We start from the raw sequence: 19,946 nt of genomic DNA on the forward strand, positions 1-19,946 counted from the left end.
AATCACAGGGACTCAGTCAAAAAACCGGGACATACTAAGAATGGATCAACTCCTCTGTTTCATCATACCACTGCTCCAGTCAACTGAATATTATTTCTTGAGCCCTGGACAAACACAACTATTTCTATTGATCAGTATTATATATCCAGGGCTCCACTATCACCATACATCTCAAGCTATCATTCCAAGAAAGGCAGAACTCTGCATTTGGGAAGGAACAGGCAGGTGGACTGACCATTGCATCCCAAACTCTGCTGGCTTGCCAGCCAGCTCATAAGGAGTAGGGCATTTTTCCTTACTTTTTTGCTTCACCAGTTCCAGGCTGGGGTAAAGGAGAGCCTAAGGATCAGATCCCTTGGTAGATCAGTGGGGTTGATATGGCACTCAACTCCCTAAACTCCCTGTTTCAAAGTTTCAAAGAATTGTGTTCAAACTTCTCTTTCAGAAACAGGACCAAATTCTGTTTGTACCAAAGACTGTATTTTTCTGTATTTCCTTAGAAATATAATCGGAGTTAAAAGAGGGTGACTAAAGACTGGATTTCGTCTATTATTACAAGTTTGCCCAGGAATGTGCACAAAACTGTAGCAGTAAAATTTTTCAAGAATGGTAAACTAGAAAATCATATGACTTTTTAATTTGGGTTATAGGTGTTTGTTCAGAGCAAGGAATAATTTAAGCAGTTATGAACAACACTTTCAGCTACATATAAACATGGCTGATTTCTTCATGACTCCTTTGTTTCAGATAAATAAAATACCAGGGTACCTTTTGTAACATGGTGGTCATTTGAAATGTCTGTTCATCTTCCCATTCAGTTACTTACCTAGAAGGGGAAAAAATCACACATTAGATCTTTACAATAGACTTCATTATACTTTAATTTCAATGTATGCTGATTTGCTGAACTGCAATATTTTTTTTATACAACTTGAAATGATTTCCCCCCACTTTGCAATGCTTGAGACAGCAGTCTTATAAACATTTTCCTGGGAATAAGTCTTTCATCAAATTCTCTGTGAAAGCCACATTGAAATGCTGACTTTTTTTTCGTACCAGAATGGCATAGGAACACTGAAGCAGGTAGAGGTTTTCTTCCACACCAAGCAAGACCTAACTGAACTGAGTATCCTCTGACTGATTCAAATATGTATTTGGGTCTAGTCAAAGGACTCTTATCGCAACAACATTGGATGTGTGGGGTTTGAGGTGGCCCTGGGCAAAGTGCCCTCTGGTTGGCTGTCTTGTCCACCTGTGGGTCATTCCAAACTTTTTTGGGAGGTGGGCAGTAGCAGCACCCTAGATGGTGGGATCCAGCCACCTTTTAGCTTCCTGCAATGTTCCCCTTCCATGACCCAGCCACTCACAACTGCATTGAACGCTGAGCTAGAAAAAGATATTCAGGTAGGGTTCAATACAGGTGTTAGCTATGGGCCTTGACACAGTGCTGGGACCTTGGCTGCTACCCTAGGCTTCCTGGGGACATGCTCTGCATGCAGACTGACCCATAATGCCCAGAAAATGCTGCATCTTTGTTCTTACAGATGTGCAGCAGCAAGCTGTATTTGCAACAACCGTATGCAAAGATTTCAGCACATTCTGTTGGCATGCATTCTAAAACTAGGAGAAACCCGTCTTTGTGAATATCTCTCCAACTTTTCTAAGCATTACAAAGGTAGTGCCCAGTGTTCACAAGAACAGCGTGAATGTTCAACCCTTTAAACATTTGCTAAAAACCTTTCTTTGCCATCGTGCTTATGCCAACAATTAAGACTATTTCTGTAATGGTCAGCTGGAGATACGTTTTAAGAGTTTTCTTAGTGTGGGGGAGTCTTTAATTGATGTAAAGTGCTTTGAATTTTTTTATGAAATTGCAGTATATATAATTAAAGGCTGTGTAACAGAAATACTTGGACAGGGTTTTGAGACATATAATTCCTGTGACAATCACTTTCTCTCTTTGCTACATGATAAGCCTGCAAAGTGGCACAAGAAATTTAAATATCTTGCAAAAGCAAAGTAAAAGGTAATGAGAAAAGGTTTTTCTCAGCATGGCAAGGAAACTTTATAGACTGAACTATAAAGCTGCCAGCATTCAAGAGCTCTTTTTATAGGCGAGATAATCAACATTGCCAAAATTTCACAGCTACTGCACAAAAGCAGTTGCTTCTATGCTCTGGAAGACATTCCTATTCAGCCTTTGAAGGAGCCAAGTTCACATTATTCTTTCTGAAAAATAAAACTTCAGTCTGTTGGATACTCTGTATTTGATTAGGCCTTTCCAAACAAGCTGTTGCTGCCAACTACAGTTCACAAATTCTCCTAATGCCTCGTCCCACTTTAAACTTGATCATGCTCTTTGTGCATTAGCTATGCAGTGCACTTAGGAGGAATTAAAATGTAATGCTTGGTGCTTCCTCTTCAAATGAGCCACACAATGCTTTCTTGGTATTTGGCTTATTCTAACCAACTAATGACAAAATGCACTGTCTGTTTGATTAAAGGTTCCCTGTATTTTAATATTTTTGTTTATTTGTTTTAATATTTTCTGTATAACTTTCTTTCTAGGATGGCTAGAGTCTTTCTTTAAAAGAAAAAAAAAAGAAAGCTGAGAGCCATGGGGCACCAGTAAAGCACCAGCTTATCACTTGTGAAATTATGAAGCAGGTGCTCAAAACCAGGTGTGCAATTGCTCATTGAAGTTTTGGGAGTACATTACAACATTTATTTTTGCAGGTGTAGTATATTGTATCTATGAGACATCCCCAATTTCAAAACACTTGCATTGATCACACCCTGTATTAACATCATGCAACCTACTCTTAAAAATCACACTTATTCATTCATTCCTGAGATCCTTGATTACCTTAAAGCTTTTTTTGGGAAAGCAGGTCTTTCAAACGTACTGAGGTTTTTTAAAAAAAGAATTGCATTTTGCTTCTCCCTAGGACTCCAAGCCGAAAGTTCACAGAACAGTGAAAGACTCGTTTTCCCCATGCTAGTATCATGGAAAAAGTAATCATAGACACTGTTGGCCAGCTCTGAACTGTAAGCTTTTGGGCCAATGTAAGATTTCAGACATATCACTTCTCAGTCTTCCCATTCACAAGGGAATGGGCTGGCAAGAAGATTCATAAATATGGCCACAATAATTGTACAACAACTAAATTGTACCAGAACGAATAGCTTAACTAAATAGCAGTTGCATGCTGTTACCAGGGTAAACATAGACCAATGTCTTAAAGACCAGAAGTTAATTTGTGTATACTCAAAAGGGCTCTTTAGAAATCTGGAAGTATTGCTTAATTATCTTGCCAACGCCAGGGTATAGGTGTCATCAAAAACTGTTCTGTGATTACAACTGTTAAGTATGTAACAATCATTGTCCGCACTTTTCTGCATTTCATTTCCCTCCAATCTTACTTTTTACAATTCCCCCCTCCAAAACCATGTGTATATGCCTGTTACTCAGCATAACACTTCATGAAGCATCTCTACCAACTGCAACATTGGAGAAGTCCTAGCCCAAGAGGAGCTGGCGGTGCTCAGGGTAGAAGCTTCTGGGTCTGAACCCCATTTACATCCACTACAAACTAAATAACAGAACAAATGTGTCCCATTTACATCTTCCTCCCTCCCCCCGCTACTTTCAGTTGTTCCAGTATGATTAACTGTTTCTTCTAACAAAGTACACCATTCACTCAACTGAGAACCAAATGTCTTCTGCTCCTAATGGTTTTACTAACATCTGTTAGCTTTTATTACAGCTTGCTAGGACCAGCTTCACTAAGTCTTTTTCAAAACTGTGGCAAGCTGAATAGAATAACAGAATTATAGAAATGTAGAGTTGGAAGGTACCCTAAGGATCATCTAGTCCAACCCCTTGCACTGCAGGAATATGCAGCTGTCCCAAGCAAGGATCAAACTTGCAACCTTGGCATTATCAGGACCACTCTCTAACCGACTGAGCCATACAATGAATAAATCCATCTAAAATTTGCCTGGACATAGCACAGAGGTAGCCAAAGTGGTGCCCTCCCAGGCCCATATCTCCCCCTTATACCACATTTGTCAATGGCATTACCTTTGGGAGGGTGTGTGTGTGTGTATGTGTGTAATCCTGTTGCTTTTCACCTTCTGTATTATTCCAGGCATTGCCTAAGCGCTTAGTAGCTACTTTGCAGTGTTCATGAGTCCAATTCCCAACCCCTCAAAGCTGCTGGTTTGAACAGCAGCTTCTGCTGTTGTTTACATCCGCATCCTTCCATTCACCTGCTTGTTGCCTGCAATTCCTCCGAGCGCCACCTCTGGAGCTATTGAGTATTTGGTTGCTTGCATGACCAGTCGGAAGGGCTGTCAAAACTGCAGCCAGCAGTGGTGATCAGATAGCTGCTTAAAGACCAATTTGTGGAGACTATAGCTCTCTGTCAAGCACTGTAGCAAGCCAAAAGACTGGAGACAGAGAGGCAACTTTTTAAAATACAGTGATACCTCTGGTTAAGTACTTAATTCATTCCGGAGGTCCATTCTTAACCTGAAACTGTTCTTAACCTGAAGCACCACTTTAGCTAATGGGGCCTCCCGCCGCCGCTGCACGATTTCTGTTCTTCTCCTGAAGCAAAGTTCTTAACCCGAGGTACTATTTCTGGGTTAGCGGAGTCTGTAACCTGAAGCGTCTGTAACCTGAAGCGTCTGTAACCTGAAGCATATGTAACCCGAGGTACCACTGTATAGAGAATTCAATTTGAGAAAGCGCTGAGAGTTGCCTGTGGGGGCAAAGATGCTTTCCTCCGAAACTGGATAATAATAAATGGATAATTAATAAATAAATAAATAGATAGATAATGAATAAAGAAATGAATTAACTTAATTACTGAAGAGGGGGGAGGCGGTTGGTTTTATTTCAGTGATTGGTGCATTCTTAACGAATTGATGAACTCAAGGTGGAGGGATAAGGTGATTGGGGTCAATGCTTTCTAAATGAACAATGATTACTAGGGAGTGAGGGGGCAAGTTAACAAATTAATATGGGAATAAGAGGGGAAATGGATAGCAATTAGTAAAGAATATGGAAGGGGTGAAAATTAATAGGGGAATAAGGAAAGGAGAGATTAAATAAGGGATTTGAAATGAAGGAATTGAGTGAAAATTAATAGTGAGTAAGAGGGAAAGTGGTGGAAATAGGGGTGGAGGAGAAATACTGTTCGGTTTACATTGCAATGTGAACCTACCTAATTTGTGCTTCTGGAAGCAATGCACAAACCAAAAATTAACTGTACTTCAGAATTCACATTTCTCCCAATTTGAAATGAAATGAATAATAATAATGCAGTTCTCCAAACAAATAAGTGTACACCAACGTGTGTGCATTAGAGGAAAGCGTGCATAAAAATGGATATGTTAGTGGAAACAGCATACAAAAACACATTATATTAGGGAAATTTGCTTGTAAAAATATTTGTATTAGGAGAAATATGCACTACAATGCTGCAGATAATAGTGTGAGGAATCTTAAAATACAGTAAATTTGCACACTGATGTAGAAATGGAACTTAAGACTACAAAAATGAGAAACTGGGTGGAAGCAAAATTTGGAAGTGTGTGGTGGGGTTCAGTGTGTTATGGACTCACAGTTAAGACCATGCTTATGGAAGACAATCTTACTTGGGTACGAATGATCACCAAAGAAGATGATGATGATTTAATGAGGCAAAAGGGTTAGGAATTTTGGCTTTGCCCATGGCCACTTTGAGGGTTGGTCTTGGGAGAATGAAGCCCTCACCCCAGCAAAAGGAAGCGGTCCCTGCCCTGGAGCCTAATACAAGGTATATAACACCTTAAAAAAATATCAGAGGCTGCTGGACAAGAAGCTTGTTACTTTAGGGGTGGAAGATCCATCACTCAAGGGCACCTTGAAGCTGGAATCCAGGCAAAAGGAAGGACGGTAGCATCAAAAGGATAGGAAGCCAAAAGGGAGAGGGGAGGCCAAGCCTCAAAATGCAGCTCAAGAGAGAGAGAAATAAATATTAGACATGGTGTGTCCAATTCATTTTGCATTCTTTCTTTTTTTTCAACCACATGGTCTGAATAATATACAGATCCGTAGAACAAGATCTTTCTGTCCCTGAAAAAGGCAAAACACTGAAATGTACCATATCTTCTAATAAATCTTCTCACTTCCCTGCTATCATCCCATGATAGCTGCTTTCCTTAGGCAGTATTCCACTCCTGGTTTGCAGTGCCAAGACTGGTTCATCATTTGTCCTCTCTGCATGGCATTCAGAGTTTCCATACCAGCAGTGGGTGTCCCCAGGAACAAGCAGCACTGGTGAAGGCATTTTTCTTGTGGTCCCCTGGAGCTTAAACATGAGCTAAATTGTGGGGGAGCGGAAAATAGCCACAGGCAAGCTGTATTTCCCATGTAGATAGGTAACAAGCCACCATCCCCACTAGTAACTGCAGCTCAGGATGGGGGAGAAATTTGCTTATTTATAAGCAAACCTACCTAACAAAAATGCAAATACTAATGTGCACAAAGTATACATAGAATACATATTAAAATGCATTATTATAAGGAAATTGTTTTTCAGTGTCCTCCATTTTAAGGCTAAGATAGATCCAAACCCCATTAATGTTTTTCTTGACTTATTTCACTTTAGTTGAAGAGCACATGCCATGGGATAAAAAGACAAACTGCAAGACCTAGCAAGCATTAAGCACTTCCAATGCTGCTTTATGTATTTCTCTGGGTGTTGCTCTACATACAATAATTACAGTGGATGATCAGTGCTCTAAATCAGAAGTGCAACCACTGCAAACGATGAATTCAGGAGAAGGATGTTAGTTTCTGTTTCCTCACTGTGCAGCTGAAATTCCAATAAAGGATAAGATGTCTCTATTTTCCCCAAGCTACTAGAGCTCAGCAAAGTGGCAGCGGCCAGTGAGTTAAATGCAACCTACCTGTATTTTTCGCTCTATAACACGCACCCGACCATAACACGCATGTAGTTTTTAGAGGAGGAAAATCAGTAGGCATGCCACCCGTAGGCATTCCCTCCATAACACGCACAGACATTTCCCCTTACTTTCTAGGAGGAAAAACGTGAGTGTTATGGTGCAAAAAATACAGTAACTTCACGGCATCAGTGAGGCTGAAAAGGCCTTAGTTGCATTTGGACTTGCGTTAAAAGCTATGAGCAAGGCCAATGAGTTAAGAGCTGCCCAAAGGGGCCATTGTGGAAATGTGATTTATTAATATATGGGAAACACATATACTGAACCAACTCAGTATATGTCACCAATTGATGAACATTTCTTAGTAATTATGCAGCTTAGTTTCTTGAATAAGCAATAAGCAAGGAAAGACAATAATCCAAAAGCCACAAAACCTGTAAAATAACAGTCATGCAACACAATCCTATGCATGTATAATCAACTTTAAGAACACAGCAAGCTGCCTTATACTAAGGGCCCATTTACTCTAGTATTGTATACCAATGACTGGCAACAGCTCTCCAGGGCTTCAGACAGGGGACATTCCCAGCCATACGTGGACTGAACCCAGTTGAGCAAGGCAGAGGCTTAACCACTGAGTTGCAGCCCTTCCTCAAGTAAATCCCACTGTGCTCAGCAAGGACTAGTCCAGATTTGAGCTTGTCCCATGCCTAGAAAGCAGGGGTCCGAGCAGATTCCAAGTGGTTTTGCCACTGCCCCACCATTTTCGCTGGGAAAACCCACTCATTAACAATAAATCGGAGCAACCGTCAATCCAGGGAAAACCCAATTGACATTTGCTCCAAATCAGTGGTAAAGATCAGGTTTCCCCGGGAGAAAGCAGCAGGCCAAGGCCAAGTCTGGATGAGGAAGAAGAAGAAGAAGAAGAAGAAGAAGAAGAAGAAGAAGAAGAAGAAGTAGTAGTAGTTTGGATTTGATATCCTGCTTTATCACCACCCTAAGGAGTCTCAAAGCAGCTAACATTCTCCTTTCCCTTCCTCCACCACAACAAACACTCTGTGAGGTGAGTGGGGCTGAGAGACTTCATAGAAGTGAGACTAGCCCAACGTCACCCAGCAGCTGCATGTGGAGGAGCGGGGAATCAAACCCGGTTCACCAGATTACGAGTCCACTGCTCTTAACTACTACACCACACTGACACTCTCTCTTTCTCTCTAAGACTTTTTCCTAAGCAAATGTGTATAGAATTAAAGCCTGAAATAGAAATAATATTGAGTTCCCTTGCACTGTACTAGTACGTTTCAAAACCATTATATTACAATTATAATATTATGATGTATTACGTTTTATCAGTACATTTCTTGTACTTTTAAAAAAGTTTTAAAAAGTTTTAAAAAGTAGTAATGAGGCTAAATGTGTTCATGGAAAAATCTTTCCTTTATCTAAGTTTTTACTAGACATTTTGCAAGCCAGCTGGTCTGGCTATTCCCCATTAAAAGCTGTTCTAAAACTAAGTTCCTTTTTTCCCCCTGTGTCAAATAGCTTCAGTGAACTTGCCTGGAACTGAATCAGAGGAGTCACATAAGAGGCAGAACAAATACGGCCTTTGTGCAGTTTTCCTGGAACACAGTGAAAGTTTGACTCACAAACACAATACAGTTCTAGATGTAAATTACACAATCTGCCCAATATTAAAAACAGTGACCGCCTAAATGATTCACGCTGACAACTGCTTTCAAAACCTGAAAGCTTTTTAAAAATGGTCTTACAAATACAACCTTGCCAAAAAACATAAAATTTAATTTTGCTTGCAGCCAGCAACTAGACTTGCTAATGGACTATTCTTGTCCAGTGCAGAAGTAATGTTCCCAATAGGAAAACAGTGAATCTTCTCTTCTTTCCATGATGGTACAGCATTACATTGCCATGGACATAGGAAGCTATTTTATATCAAGCCTGACCATTCAATGTGGCCAACCTATGGTCCTGCAACTCCCAGGAACCACATGACCAGTGATTAAGGATGATGGGCATTGTAGTTCAACAACATCTGGAAGGCCATGAGTTTGCTACCCTTTGTCTGCAGTAACTAGCAGCAGTCCTCAAAGATTTCATACCAAAATATCTTAGAGCCCTACCTGCGGAGGCTAGTGAATGAACTTGGGATAGTTTCCATGCAATGCATGGGCTTGACCATAGCCTTTCTTCATGCTCAGTGAGGAAAATCTGGGTTGGACCAATGCAGCTCTGTGTGGCAGTGATTTTGTGACTCTCTCAAAATTCAAAATGTGTCCCTTGCTCCAAAAAGGTTAGCAAACTCTGCATACTAGACCATGACTGAAGCAAACCATAGAAAGAATGGGAGAATGTGTGGGTCTGAGAGCAGGTGGAACAGCAAGGATGTACGACAACTATCAAAGTCTTCCTGATCTCCTAATCACAAAAATATATAAACAGGATATTTTAGTGAATGAATCTCTTGGGTTTTTTTAATCTAGTGAAACTGTATCTTGTTTGCAGTGCTTTTTTCTTAAAGAAAAATGTTTAGGGGTACTCTCATTTTCCTACTCATGCTGAAATACTGCCCCTCAATGAGGCCAAACTTAGATTCACAAAATGTTTAGGGGCATGCGTACCCCTGCGTACCCCCCAGAAAAAAGCATTGCTTGTTTGTACTATTATATGGATACATTTAATGATGCATTTTAGTTTTTTTCTAAGTTGTGGTAAGCCACCCTGATATTCAATTGCCATAATTTTATCAGTAATTCCACTGATGACCAAAGTGCCAGTGTATATTTGTAATATCTGGTGCCAAGTTGTCTGCAAAAAGCTAATCCCAAACTTTAATAGGCTAGTAAGCTACTTAGTCCTCTAGAGAAAGGATCAAATAATATTTATGATTCCTTAATGAAGGGGGGGGTTCATCCCTTGAGCATAGGAGCTCTCCAAAGTTACCTGTCCCTGTAATCCTCTCAGTTTTTACTAAATCTATGAAACCCTCCTGCTTAAAATCTGCACTTTTATTATAATTAATCCAGTTAACATTTAAAGTACGCATAATACTATGGAGAAATCATTTCAGCTTCCTTTTCCCTCTACTTGCATTTGCTGTAGCAATGACTCCAGTTATAAAACTGTTCATACTTGAATACAGACAAAAGAAATACAGTCACAAATGAAGCTAAGTAGAGCATGGGCTTATTTGCAGAAACATTTGCTATTAAGATGAACATTTGACATCCCGAAATGTCTAGCTCTGCCCCCTGCCAATTAAACCTCCCATCTTTCAGTTTATTTTGAGAACATGTAGGTAACACAGTTGTCTTCCCTTTTTTAAAAACTCTAGCTGTCAAACAAGCTGACAGAGTGCTGCATGGCAGTGTGTTACACATCCATTGATGGTACACCTGCCTATCAGCAGATTCTGGCTTTTTTTAAGGGCCAACATTATTTCTTTGCATTGTATGTGCCTTGAAGAATGCCAAATTTAGCCAATCAGAAATAGGATATTTTATTACAATGAAGCAATATATAAATTTTGATAAATAGATAAATTAAATTAATCTAAAGGAAAAATATTTTCTACCACCTGAAGAGGGACTTTGCTTTTTGAGGGCTACATACTTTCAAACACATACCTTCCACTGAAGAGCCAGTGTGGCGTAATGGTTCGATTAGGATCTGGGAGAGCAGGGTTCAAATCTCCACTCAGCCATGAAGCTCACTGGGTGACCTTGGGCCAATCACTTATTAGTCTAACCATAAAGGTGGTATGTAAATATAATAAACAAACAAACAACAACTATGCAACACTACCCAAAGACACATAGGGATGACCTGTAGCACCAAGCAGTAAGATGGATAAATTCATTTGGTCTGCATTTTAGAGCAAGCTGGTCTAATTTGCTAATCCTGTTTAGGGAAGTTTTTAATATTTAATGCTGTATTGTTTTTAACACTTGATTGGAAGCCGCCCAGAGTGGCTAGGGAAACTCAGCCAGATGGGTGGGGTATAAACAATAAATTATTATTATTAATTATTATTATTATTATTATTATTATTATTAGATTGGAATACAGCTGTTAGCCAGATCACAGACTGGATTTTTTGATGCAGTCTTGGTTCAAAAACAGCACATGAAAAAGTATTTTACTTTTACAACTGCATACAAAAATGCATATTTTAAGGGGAGAAAGTGTACTTTGGGAGAAAATGGTAAAATACTCTTTTTCATACTTAAAAAAAAAATCCACAGTAAATGAGACAGAAATGAAAGGAAAAAAAAATCCACAGTAAATGAGACAGAAATGAAAGAGTCCAAGCGAAACTGATATGTAACATAAACAGGCCTGAGTCTTACTTCCAAGTATGTATGTTTAGCACAGGGGTGCAAAAATTGCCTTTATTTCAGACTAGCAAAATTAGCTTGTTTGTCCATGCTACATAAGCTACACCCAATATTTTTTTTAACTTCCCCATTGTCATAAAGAGTATGAACTTCCATCCCTCCTGCATTATTCAGGTGCATAAACAGGATAGTAGACTTTGTTTTGAACAGCTGGTACTTCTTCTGGAAACGTAAGCCTCAAGAGGTTTCCTTTTGCTTCCTATCCATCTTACAATTTTGAACAATTTTAACTAAAAACCTTCTATTTCTTGATTACGTGTATGCTCTCTGAGGATTCCTGAAGATGGAAGGAACATTTCCAAAACCTTTGTAATTGCAGTAATGTTAAACTGACTGACTGTTCATAAAATTACTTCTAGCTTGGAGGGCTAGAATTATGTTCCACTATGCAATTTTGCCATTTCATATTCTTTTGAGTCCTGCCCCCATGGATAGGTCTAATGCTATGGTTCTGTCTGAAAGTGCCACCTTGGTTAGAGCCTAGAAATTGTCAAACGGGTGCTAATGTTCTTTTAATGGTTAAATGGGCAACTCAAGGGTGGAGTGGCAAGTAAGTATGTGAGGGAATGTGCCTGCAATCACTTGGAACTAAGCACTCAATAAAACTCAAATGGACTTACTTTTGAATAGATATGTGTAGGAAAGAACCGAGTATGTAAACACCAGAAGTGCTGCAATTTTGAATCTGGAGACAGAGAATCAGTTTACACATAATGCTAACCCAAACCAAGATTTAGCATGAATGTGCAGGTTCCCGAAGAGGAGATCATGACCACTTTCCTCCTCCTCCTACAATCCTGCTTCTGCAATGCTGTGAGATTAGCCGTGGATTGGCTTAGTAATAATAATTTATTATTTATACCCCGGGCCCATCTGTCTCACACAGGCTTGCAGTTTGTCTTGCTCCAGAGAAAGTATGTGCTGTAACCAAGTTTGTTAATGGTTTATACATCCTAGACCAAACCATGGCTTAGCTCACAACAGCGAAGAAGAAGGAAGAGGAAGAAAGCAGTTGTGATACGCTCTTCAGAAGCCTGCACATTCACGCTAAACCTTGACCTGTCTTAGTGTTATGTGCTAATGGAGCCATAGAGAACTGGAGCAGAGGAGCCTGCCTCGTACAATGTTGAGTTAAGACAGAGGTATCTAGCTCAGGGTGGTCTAGCTACTGGCAGCAGCTCTCCAAGGTTTCAGACACAATTCTTTCAAACTCCTACCTGAAGCTGCCAGGAGCTGAACCTAGAATCTTACACTTGTAAAGTATGTAGTCTACCACTGATCCCAAGTGCTTCCCTTGTTGTGGATCTTGGGATTCATGCTCTTTCTTTTTCTCTTTTGGGGATGATGCCACAGGGTAGTAGATCCGCCGTCTTGTTTGAAAGTATTTTTTACTGCTATGTATGCTTTGCTTGTAAACTTGCAAGTAAAGCGAACATTACAAAGATGCCGTGAGTCTTCAGTGGTTGCTCATCCAAAGGAAATTAAAATGGTGACGTTACTCCTGGAATTTCTCGCCAATCAGGAAGTGGGGTTTTTATGTTAACAACTTAACCATAGTTACCAGCTGGAGTCCAATTAGAACAGGTTTTCAAATTTAAATACCTGGGAGTCTTTTTTCATTACAATCTAAGCTGGAAGCCACAGATACAGTATTTACTAAACAAAGGGAAAACAATACTTTATACTCTACTCCAATTTTTTGCGGCTGACGGAGCCTCTCACATCCCTTCTGCATTGAAGGTATACCACGCAAAAGTGGTTTCCACCCTCTGTTATGCTGCCCCGCTCTGGGCCCCAGGGTCCAATTTAACATCACTGGGGACATTGCAGAATCAGTTTCTCCGTCGCCTTCTGAAACTCCCCATGTGTGTGAGCAACGCAGCCATACGTCTGGAGTTAAGGATTGCATCATTGGAGACTGTCATCTGGAAGCGAGTCTTTGGCTATTGGCTGTCCAGCTGGCATAGGCTTCCCGACCATTACCTTTTTCAGTGCCTCTGGCGGGACGTCTTTGTCAACCCGTGGGTAGGAAAAATCCATGCCAAACTTCTGAGCATCGGAATTTGCCCAGCGGACTCCTTAAAGATGAACTTACGCTCAGCCAAAAGCCTTATTGAGCAAAGATTAGCGGACATTGAAAATCAACACAACCTCGCCAGGGGTGGGGGTGTCTGCTCCCCCAGGTATCACGGAATAACCCCACCACTTGGCCTTCCATCATACATGTCATCTCTTTCATCAGTACCACACCGACTTGCATTTATTCGTGCAAGGTTCAATGTCTTTCCATCGAACCTGCTGAACCACAGATTTTCCAAGGGTTTGGTGTCTCCGCTATGCGTGTGTGACGGGGAAACTGTTGAATCTCTTTCACATATAATGTTCAACTGTCCCCTACACAGCATAGCCAGGGCTAAATTCCTGGGTCCTGCTTTACTGCGCTTGGTTGGCAGGCCTGTTGAGTCACACGCCGCACTGCTTTTGCAGGATACAGATCCTTCTGTAACTCTGCAGGTGGCGAGATTTCTGAATGCGGTTATCTCACACTCAAAAACCACCAAAAAACAACAACAACATCAAAACTAATCAGACTGTTATGATGAGAGTGCATGTCGGAGTTCGTCTTCAGTTTTCCTTTTCTGTGATCCGTCCCTTGGAGCTCTCCTGGCCCCAAGCTGTCACTTGGCTCTGCTCAATGACCCACCCTTGCATCGTGGTGTTCACCTTCTGTTGTCGGATATATCTGTTTTTATGTCTCTGTGTTTTTATGTTTGTACATATTTTATGGGCTAATAGCCGTAAATAAATAAATAAATAAATAAATAAATAAATAAAGTTACCAGTGCTTTCTTCTGCTGATACGCTATCCTTTCATTGACCAGTCAAGTAGAACACTACAGCTATTAAAACATTCTGAAATGCAATTACGAAAAGCTGTTCAGGAAAATTTGAAGGCTTAGGCCACCAGTGATACAGAGGTTATTTTCCATGTGCACTTCCTTTATATATATGATATATTACAACAGTTGACCCTGGGATAAAGGATGATCATTTTTCAGAATAACACATTGTCTTCCAACGGTTTTCATTATGTAGGTAAATGATGGTGTAGGGGAGATGTCTGCTTTTCCTCTCATAATTCTTTTCATTTAGAACAATGTCTACAGCTTTTTTTCTAAAGTAGCCAGTTCCTTGACAAAAGAGGGATCATGTGCATTTGTTAGAATGTCCCTGACAATTCAGTGTTTCTCTTAAATAGCTTTCCTAAGCAAAGGCTAATGGAAGGGTTGTTGGTATCCAGGCTTGTGTAACACTTCTGTGCCTCTTATAATAGCTGTATGGTGGCCAGCAAAAGTTGATTTTTTTTTCTTGTCACCATGGTGAATTTTAGGCAGTATAATAGCAGCATAGAAGTCCCTTTTCCACAAGATGACCCCACAGTGCTGCTGTAATGTTTAAAGGCCTGACACCAATACGTGGGGGCAATCACTGGGTCATCACCACTCAATTGCAATGATAGGTGGTAAGCTCTTACACGATTGGCCCTGTCTATGTATGGCAGATGGTTTTGTTTTGTTTTGTTTTTAAGCATTGATCAGCAATGTGGCATACATTATTAAATTAAATATTGTTGCAGTAGAAGAATACAGACAATATGTTTACTGAAAAATAGAGCACCTTTGAAAAGTGCTGTGCAATCTATAGGTGTAGGGCTTCATCTGACTACATGGAATATTGGGTTTAATTTGACTCTTTGAACAGCCACTATTTACACATGCCTATTTTACAGGGAAATGCTGCCTTATACTGATGATAGTGTTTCAAAGCAATTTAACAACCATCCTAGTCAATCTACCCAAGATATATGAAGCTATATACTCATATAATTAAGAGGGGGAAATTGCAAAATTCAGTTACTGGCTGTATTTAGATGTCACGATAAACCATGTTTTTTTGGAATAGGAGCGCAAAGCCTTGGGTTCACACATTGACTCTTTTTGCAACTGACATTTCCTAATGAGGTTTTCAACATTGTTTTGGGTGGAGTTTATTTTTAATATTCCTGAACATAGAATAAACTAAACTTCTAGCTTGTTTGCAAACAAGGAAACAAATTACATATGGTAGAATTTCTAACTCTACCACTTTGTAAAGTAAACTACGTTTCAGCTTATGCTTCCAAATCTGTGGTTTGGTGGTCCCCAGATTCTTCTTGGCCCAGACACTTCTCTCAGTTCTTGTGCTACTTTAGCTAAACTTTTATTGGGCACACTCCACCTAGCTGCAGCACAGGAAAAAGTGGGTGGTGCCAGCAGGAACAGCAGCCATATCTTGCTTGCTGTTTGAATATAATTAAGCCATGAACTATAAGAGAGCCACAAGTGTGCTTTAATGTACAAAACTTTAATGTACAAAAAACCCAATGTTGTGCTTTTAATACATGTCGTGATTTAAAATGTTGACTAATTAAAGTGTAGCTCATTATCCCTCCATAGCTACATGCTTGCTCAGTCTAGCTTTAAAGCAAGATTCCTTATATATATTTTAAAGGGTTCCCTCCTCAAAGTGCCTCTAAATGGCACCTGCAACTATCCCTCATAAATGTTTTAAAATCTTTAAAACAACTGGGGCTTTGGAGCAAAGCTGCTTAGCTTAGTGGTGCAGAAATCAAACCTTTTCTATCTACTAGCAAGGAAAGTGCAAATGTTTAATCTCCTCCTACACAGTCCAGCTATCACTCTGAAGTCTAATGGTTCATATCTCTTCTCAGACAGTTCATTTATACTTTCCTTGGATGCCAACATGATGTATATATAATGTCATAAGTGTGAGAAGGATATCCAAAGTTGGGAGGTGTGGAGATAGGGGAAGGCATGGCAGGTTCAGTTCACACTGGGGATTAGTTTTAGCACAGGCCTGTGTTGAAGGATAGGAAACCACATAATATACAATATAATACCATACAAAAAAGCAGAGCTGTTAGTTCTGCTTTATCTTTGCTGCACAGTTCATCCTACGTCCAAAGACAGGCAACCATGGCTCTTGGGCCATTCTTACAGTACTGTACTGCCTTTTGGCATAGATCTAAAGCACTAGATATACAGCGGCTGCATTCACATGTCATGTTTTGATCTACTAAATCAGAGGTGGGGAATCCAAACCATAATCTGGGGAACTGGAAATAAGCTCTGTGCCAATGTGGTCCTTTCTTCCCTTCCCTTGGCTTAACAGAACAAAGGTTCAAGTGAGCCCTTCAAACCAGGACCATAAAACATGGTTGAACAATCAATAACATGGCATCTGAATGCTGCCTATACATCTCACAAGTTTTATTTATTAATCTCATGAACTGTATTGTAACTACAACTGGCTTAAAAGTGTATGTGGGACAAGAGTCAGGGACAGAAGTAATTAAACATGAAAGGACCATTCATTCCACACCAGACTTGGTTCAAAAAAAACAGAGAAAGAATCTAAGTTACCCATCACCCCTAGACAAGGCACTGCAGTGTCCTTAGTATTCATGCAAATGAAGGAGACTGTTATCCTTTAGGCTACACTATGTCATAAGCATTCCAAAGATCTGTGCGCCTACATGAGCACAAAGAACAGAAAGAGCCACCTTTTTAAGTGTTTGGCTGGCAGTACCTGAATCAAAACTCAAAAGACTGAAAATAACCTTTCCCTTTGTTAGGAATCATTGGCTCAATTTAAAGGCAAATGCCAATTCAATTGCTTTATAATGCACTTCATTAATGTGTGTATTACACTGGCTCCATACACTACTAAGCCTTATTAGTTTTGTACCACTTTTAACAGGTTTGTGCATGTTGCTTTTTTAGCAGTGCTTTTTGGTCTGTTGATCACTATTTGCGTGGCAATACCAAATATGAAAAATTCCTTGCACAGAAAAACTGTGCCCTCTTGCCTTTTTCACTTTCAGCATGAGCTCTAGAGTGGTCCTAAAGCTCCACCCCAAACTAAAATCATGAAGATGTAGCTTATATGCTCATGTTCATCTGTGGCACAGCAGTGCTTATTCTTAAGAACAGCTTCGGCGACCGTTTCACAAACACAATTAATGCAAGCGTGATTAATGCCAGCTGAGCTCCTTGGAGAAAAGATGGGATAAAAAAGCCAGATTTGTCAAACGTGGGTTGTCTACAGGCAGCATATCATAGGAAGATCCCTTATATCAAGTCAGCCCGTCAGCCCCTCTAGCTCTGTAATGTCTACACCAGTCAGCCAATGTTGTGCCCACAGATGTTGCTGGACAATTGCTATTGTCTCTGACGATCGGCCCTAATCCAGAAGCAGGGCCAGCCCACCCATGAGGCAGACTGAAGCAGCTGCCTCAGACAATGGAAGCCTGTGGCGGCTCTGCCCACCCTTGCCACTGCTGCTGGGGTAACATGGCTATCTCTGGACTCTCATTCATATCTGGAGGGACCCAATACTGAACATTCGACACAGAAAGTACGTGCCCTGCCTCCATCACTGAGCAGTACGGCATCATTTCAAAGTTCTTGATAAATCCCATATCCAGTCCACCTAGGAACAGGGGTGTTTATCAGGTACTGAATAGACTGCAATCCATGGATGGCATGATGCGCATGAATTAGGGGCGTGGAAGTTAGAGCAAGTAAAAATTAACGATCCATTTATAAGCATATGTTTTAGCTGAATGGAATACAAACGGCTGTTTCGTTTCCTGCTTTGCATTTGCACCATGACGATGTTAGCTTTATAGCCTAGTAATAAAAACATTAATTCATATTTCCAAAACAACAAAACTCACAAACAAATGATTAACCTTTAAAAGTGGTTTAAAATATAAAGGGCCTTTAAAGGAGGAGTTCCTTAGTACAACACTTGCGATAAAGGTTAATTTCATTTTGTGTATGTGACTAAATACCGGTACTTTATAGATGGATGTGCTTTCTTTCTTTTTAATTAGCAGCTATTTATTTACATGTGCCTCCTCCACAGGCAAATACTACATCCTGGAGCCTCCACGCAAAACCAGATACCACCTGTATATTCTGTCCCCGCATGGATAAAGCAGCCTTCCTAAGTTCTGCTCTAAAGAAAGATTCTCTTTTACTTCAGATTAGCAAAGAAGCTGGTTTCAGCACTTATCTGAAAATCACTACCTAATTCAGTACATGAAATATCGGCTCTGACATCATACCAACCCACCTCAAAGCATCCACAAGTCTCTACAAGAACAGTAGCAGTGGGCCCCCACATCTGCAGAGGAGTACAAAGGGCAATCCATAACTTTAATGCAATTTAGACATTTAGATGGATGGGCTGCATGCCCAGTGTGTTGTAATAACCCTGAAAAGCTTTTGGCTCAAGCTGTGGACACATTAGCATTAACTTATGTCTGCTGCCTTGTTTATACTACGTAAGATAACTGCTTGTGCTTCTCTTTCTCTCTCTGCCTGCCGCCCCCAGTACTTAAATGTTATCAACAGAGACTCTCAACGGATACAGAATTTAATTGCAAAGATGAAGGATATTCTCCTACCATGCTGTTCTGCATTAGTCACAGGGGCTAGCTGAAATGCTGGAAGGTCCAAACACTTACAGAAATATTTTATTAAATTATACAGATTTTATTTAGGACATGTATATCTCACCTTCCTTGCATCATGAAACTCAAGGTGGCATAGATGTGTTGGCTTTTTATCAGTATGGTAGCGCTGCAGAGAGCTTGCTGGGGAGACCATGCATTAAAAAGGGACTCAAAAATAACTTAAACAAGGTTTTAATAACAAAAACTCCTTATACACTAAATACATCAACAACAAACCAGACCCAACCACCAACCCATCCCCCAGGGTAATGGGAGAGCTAGGTGCTGCTCCTTATATACTATACCTAATTGCTGACACAGCTTGATTAACACAACTCAGCAGCACCTGCTATGTTTCACAGCTGTAAGACTGGGTCTCGTTATTTGCCCTGGCCCTGGCCCTTAAAGACATACACAACTTGTGAAGCAATAATGAACCTTCACTTTTTAAAGTGACCATTCAACAAGATGGAGCTCTAAGGCAGTTTTTCACTTTTGTCACTATAGCCAGACCCAAATCTTCTTAGATTTTAGTAAGGCGGCTGCGTCATGTGCCTTGAGATGCCTGGGAAATGTGATGATAAATTATTCAAAAGGACTTGAAATAAGGGAGACCCCTTTTTGGAAGCCCAAAATGATGTGCTGCTGTTGTTCTTTGTTCATATATATATATATATATATATATATATATATATATATATATACACACACACACACACACACACACACATATAATTTCATGTTTCTTGCAGCTGGGGCAGATGAAAGCATCTGGTTGTGCTGATGCAGGTGCACCAATGCATTTGTTCTTTCTGCACTCCTCCCAGTGGTCATTCCTCCTTTGGTCACTGCTATGGATATACAACCTGACTGACTGTCTCCAGGTGCTGCAGCTGTCTGCAAGGGATTCGCACAAGGTGGACTTAGTGCCGCCAACTTTCATGTTACAACTGCAGACATCTTTGCAATGCAGTGTTGATCCGCCAATAGGCCTGGTG

At 40.3% G+C, this 19,946-nt stretch overlaps 1 protein-coding gene across 6 annotated transcripts in view; it reads right to left on the bottom strand.

Annotated features, from left to right (window-relative positions):
• The window catches only part of ANK2 (ankyrin 2), a gene marked incomplete at its 3' end in the record, with an annotated part of 315,375 nt that overhangs the window by 268,899 nt on the left and 26,530 nt on the right, over window positions 1-19,946 (bottom strand). For 4 of the 6 annotated variants that reach the window (XM_083631504.1, XM_083631496.1, XM_083631497.1 and 1 more), the window contains exon 2: window positions 769-826. The exons of the other annotated variants lie outside the window; for them this stretch is intronic. In XM_083631504.1, coding sequence (XP_083487630.1) covers window positions 769-789 — 21 coding nt within the window. In that variant the 5' untranslated portion in view covers window positions 790-826. The remainder of the gene's footprint in view (window positions 1-768; window positions 827-19,946) is intronic. 6 annotated transcript variants of the gene reach the window in all.

Source organism: Podarcis filfolensis, assembly GCF_964270895.1.
Source record: "Podarcis filfolensis genome assembly, chromosome: 9".
NCBI classification, from domain to species: Eukaryota; Metazoa; Chordata; class Lepidosauria; order Squamata; family Lacertidae; genus Podarcis; species Podarcis filfolensis.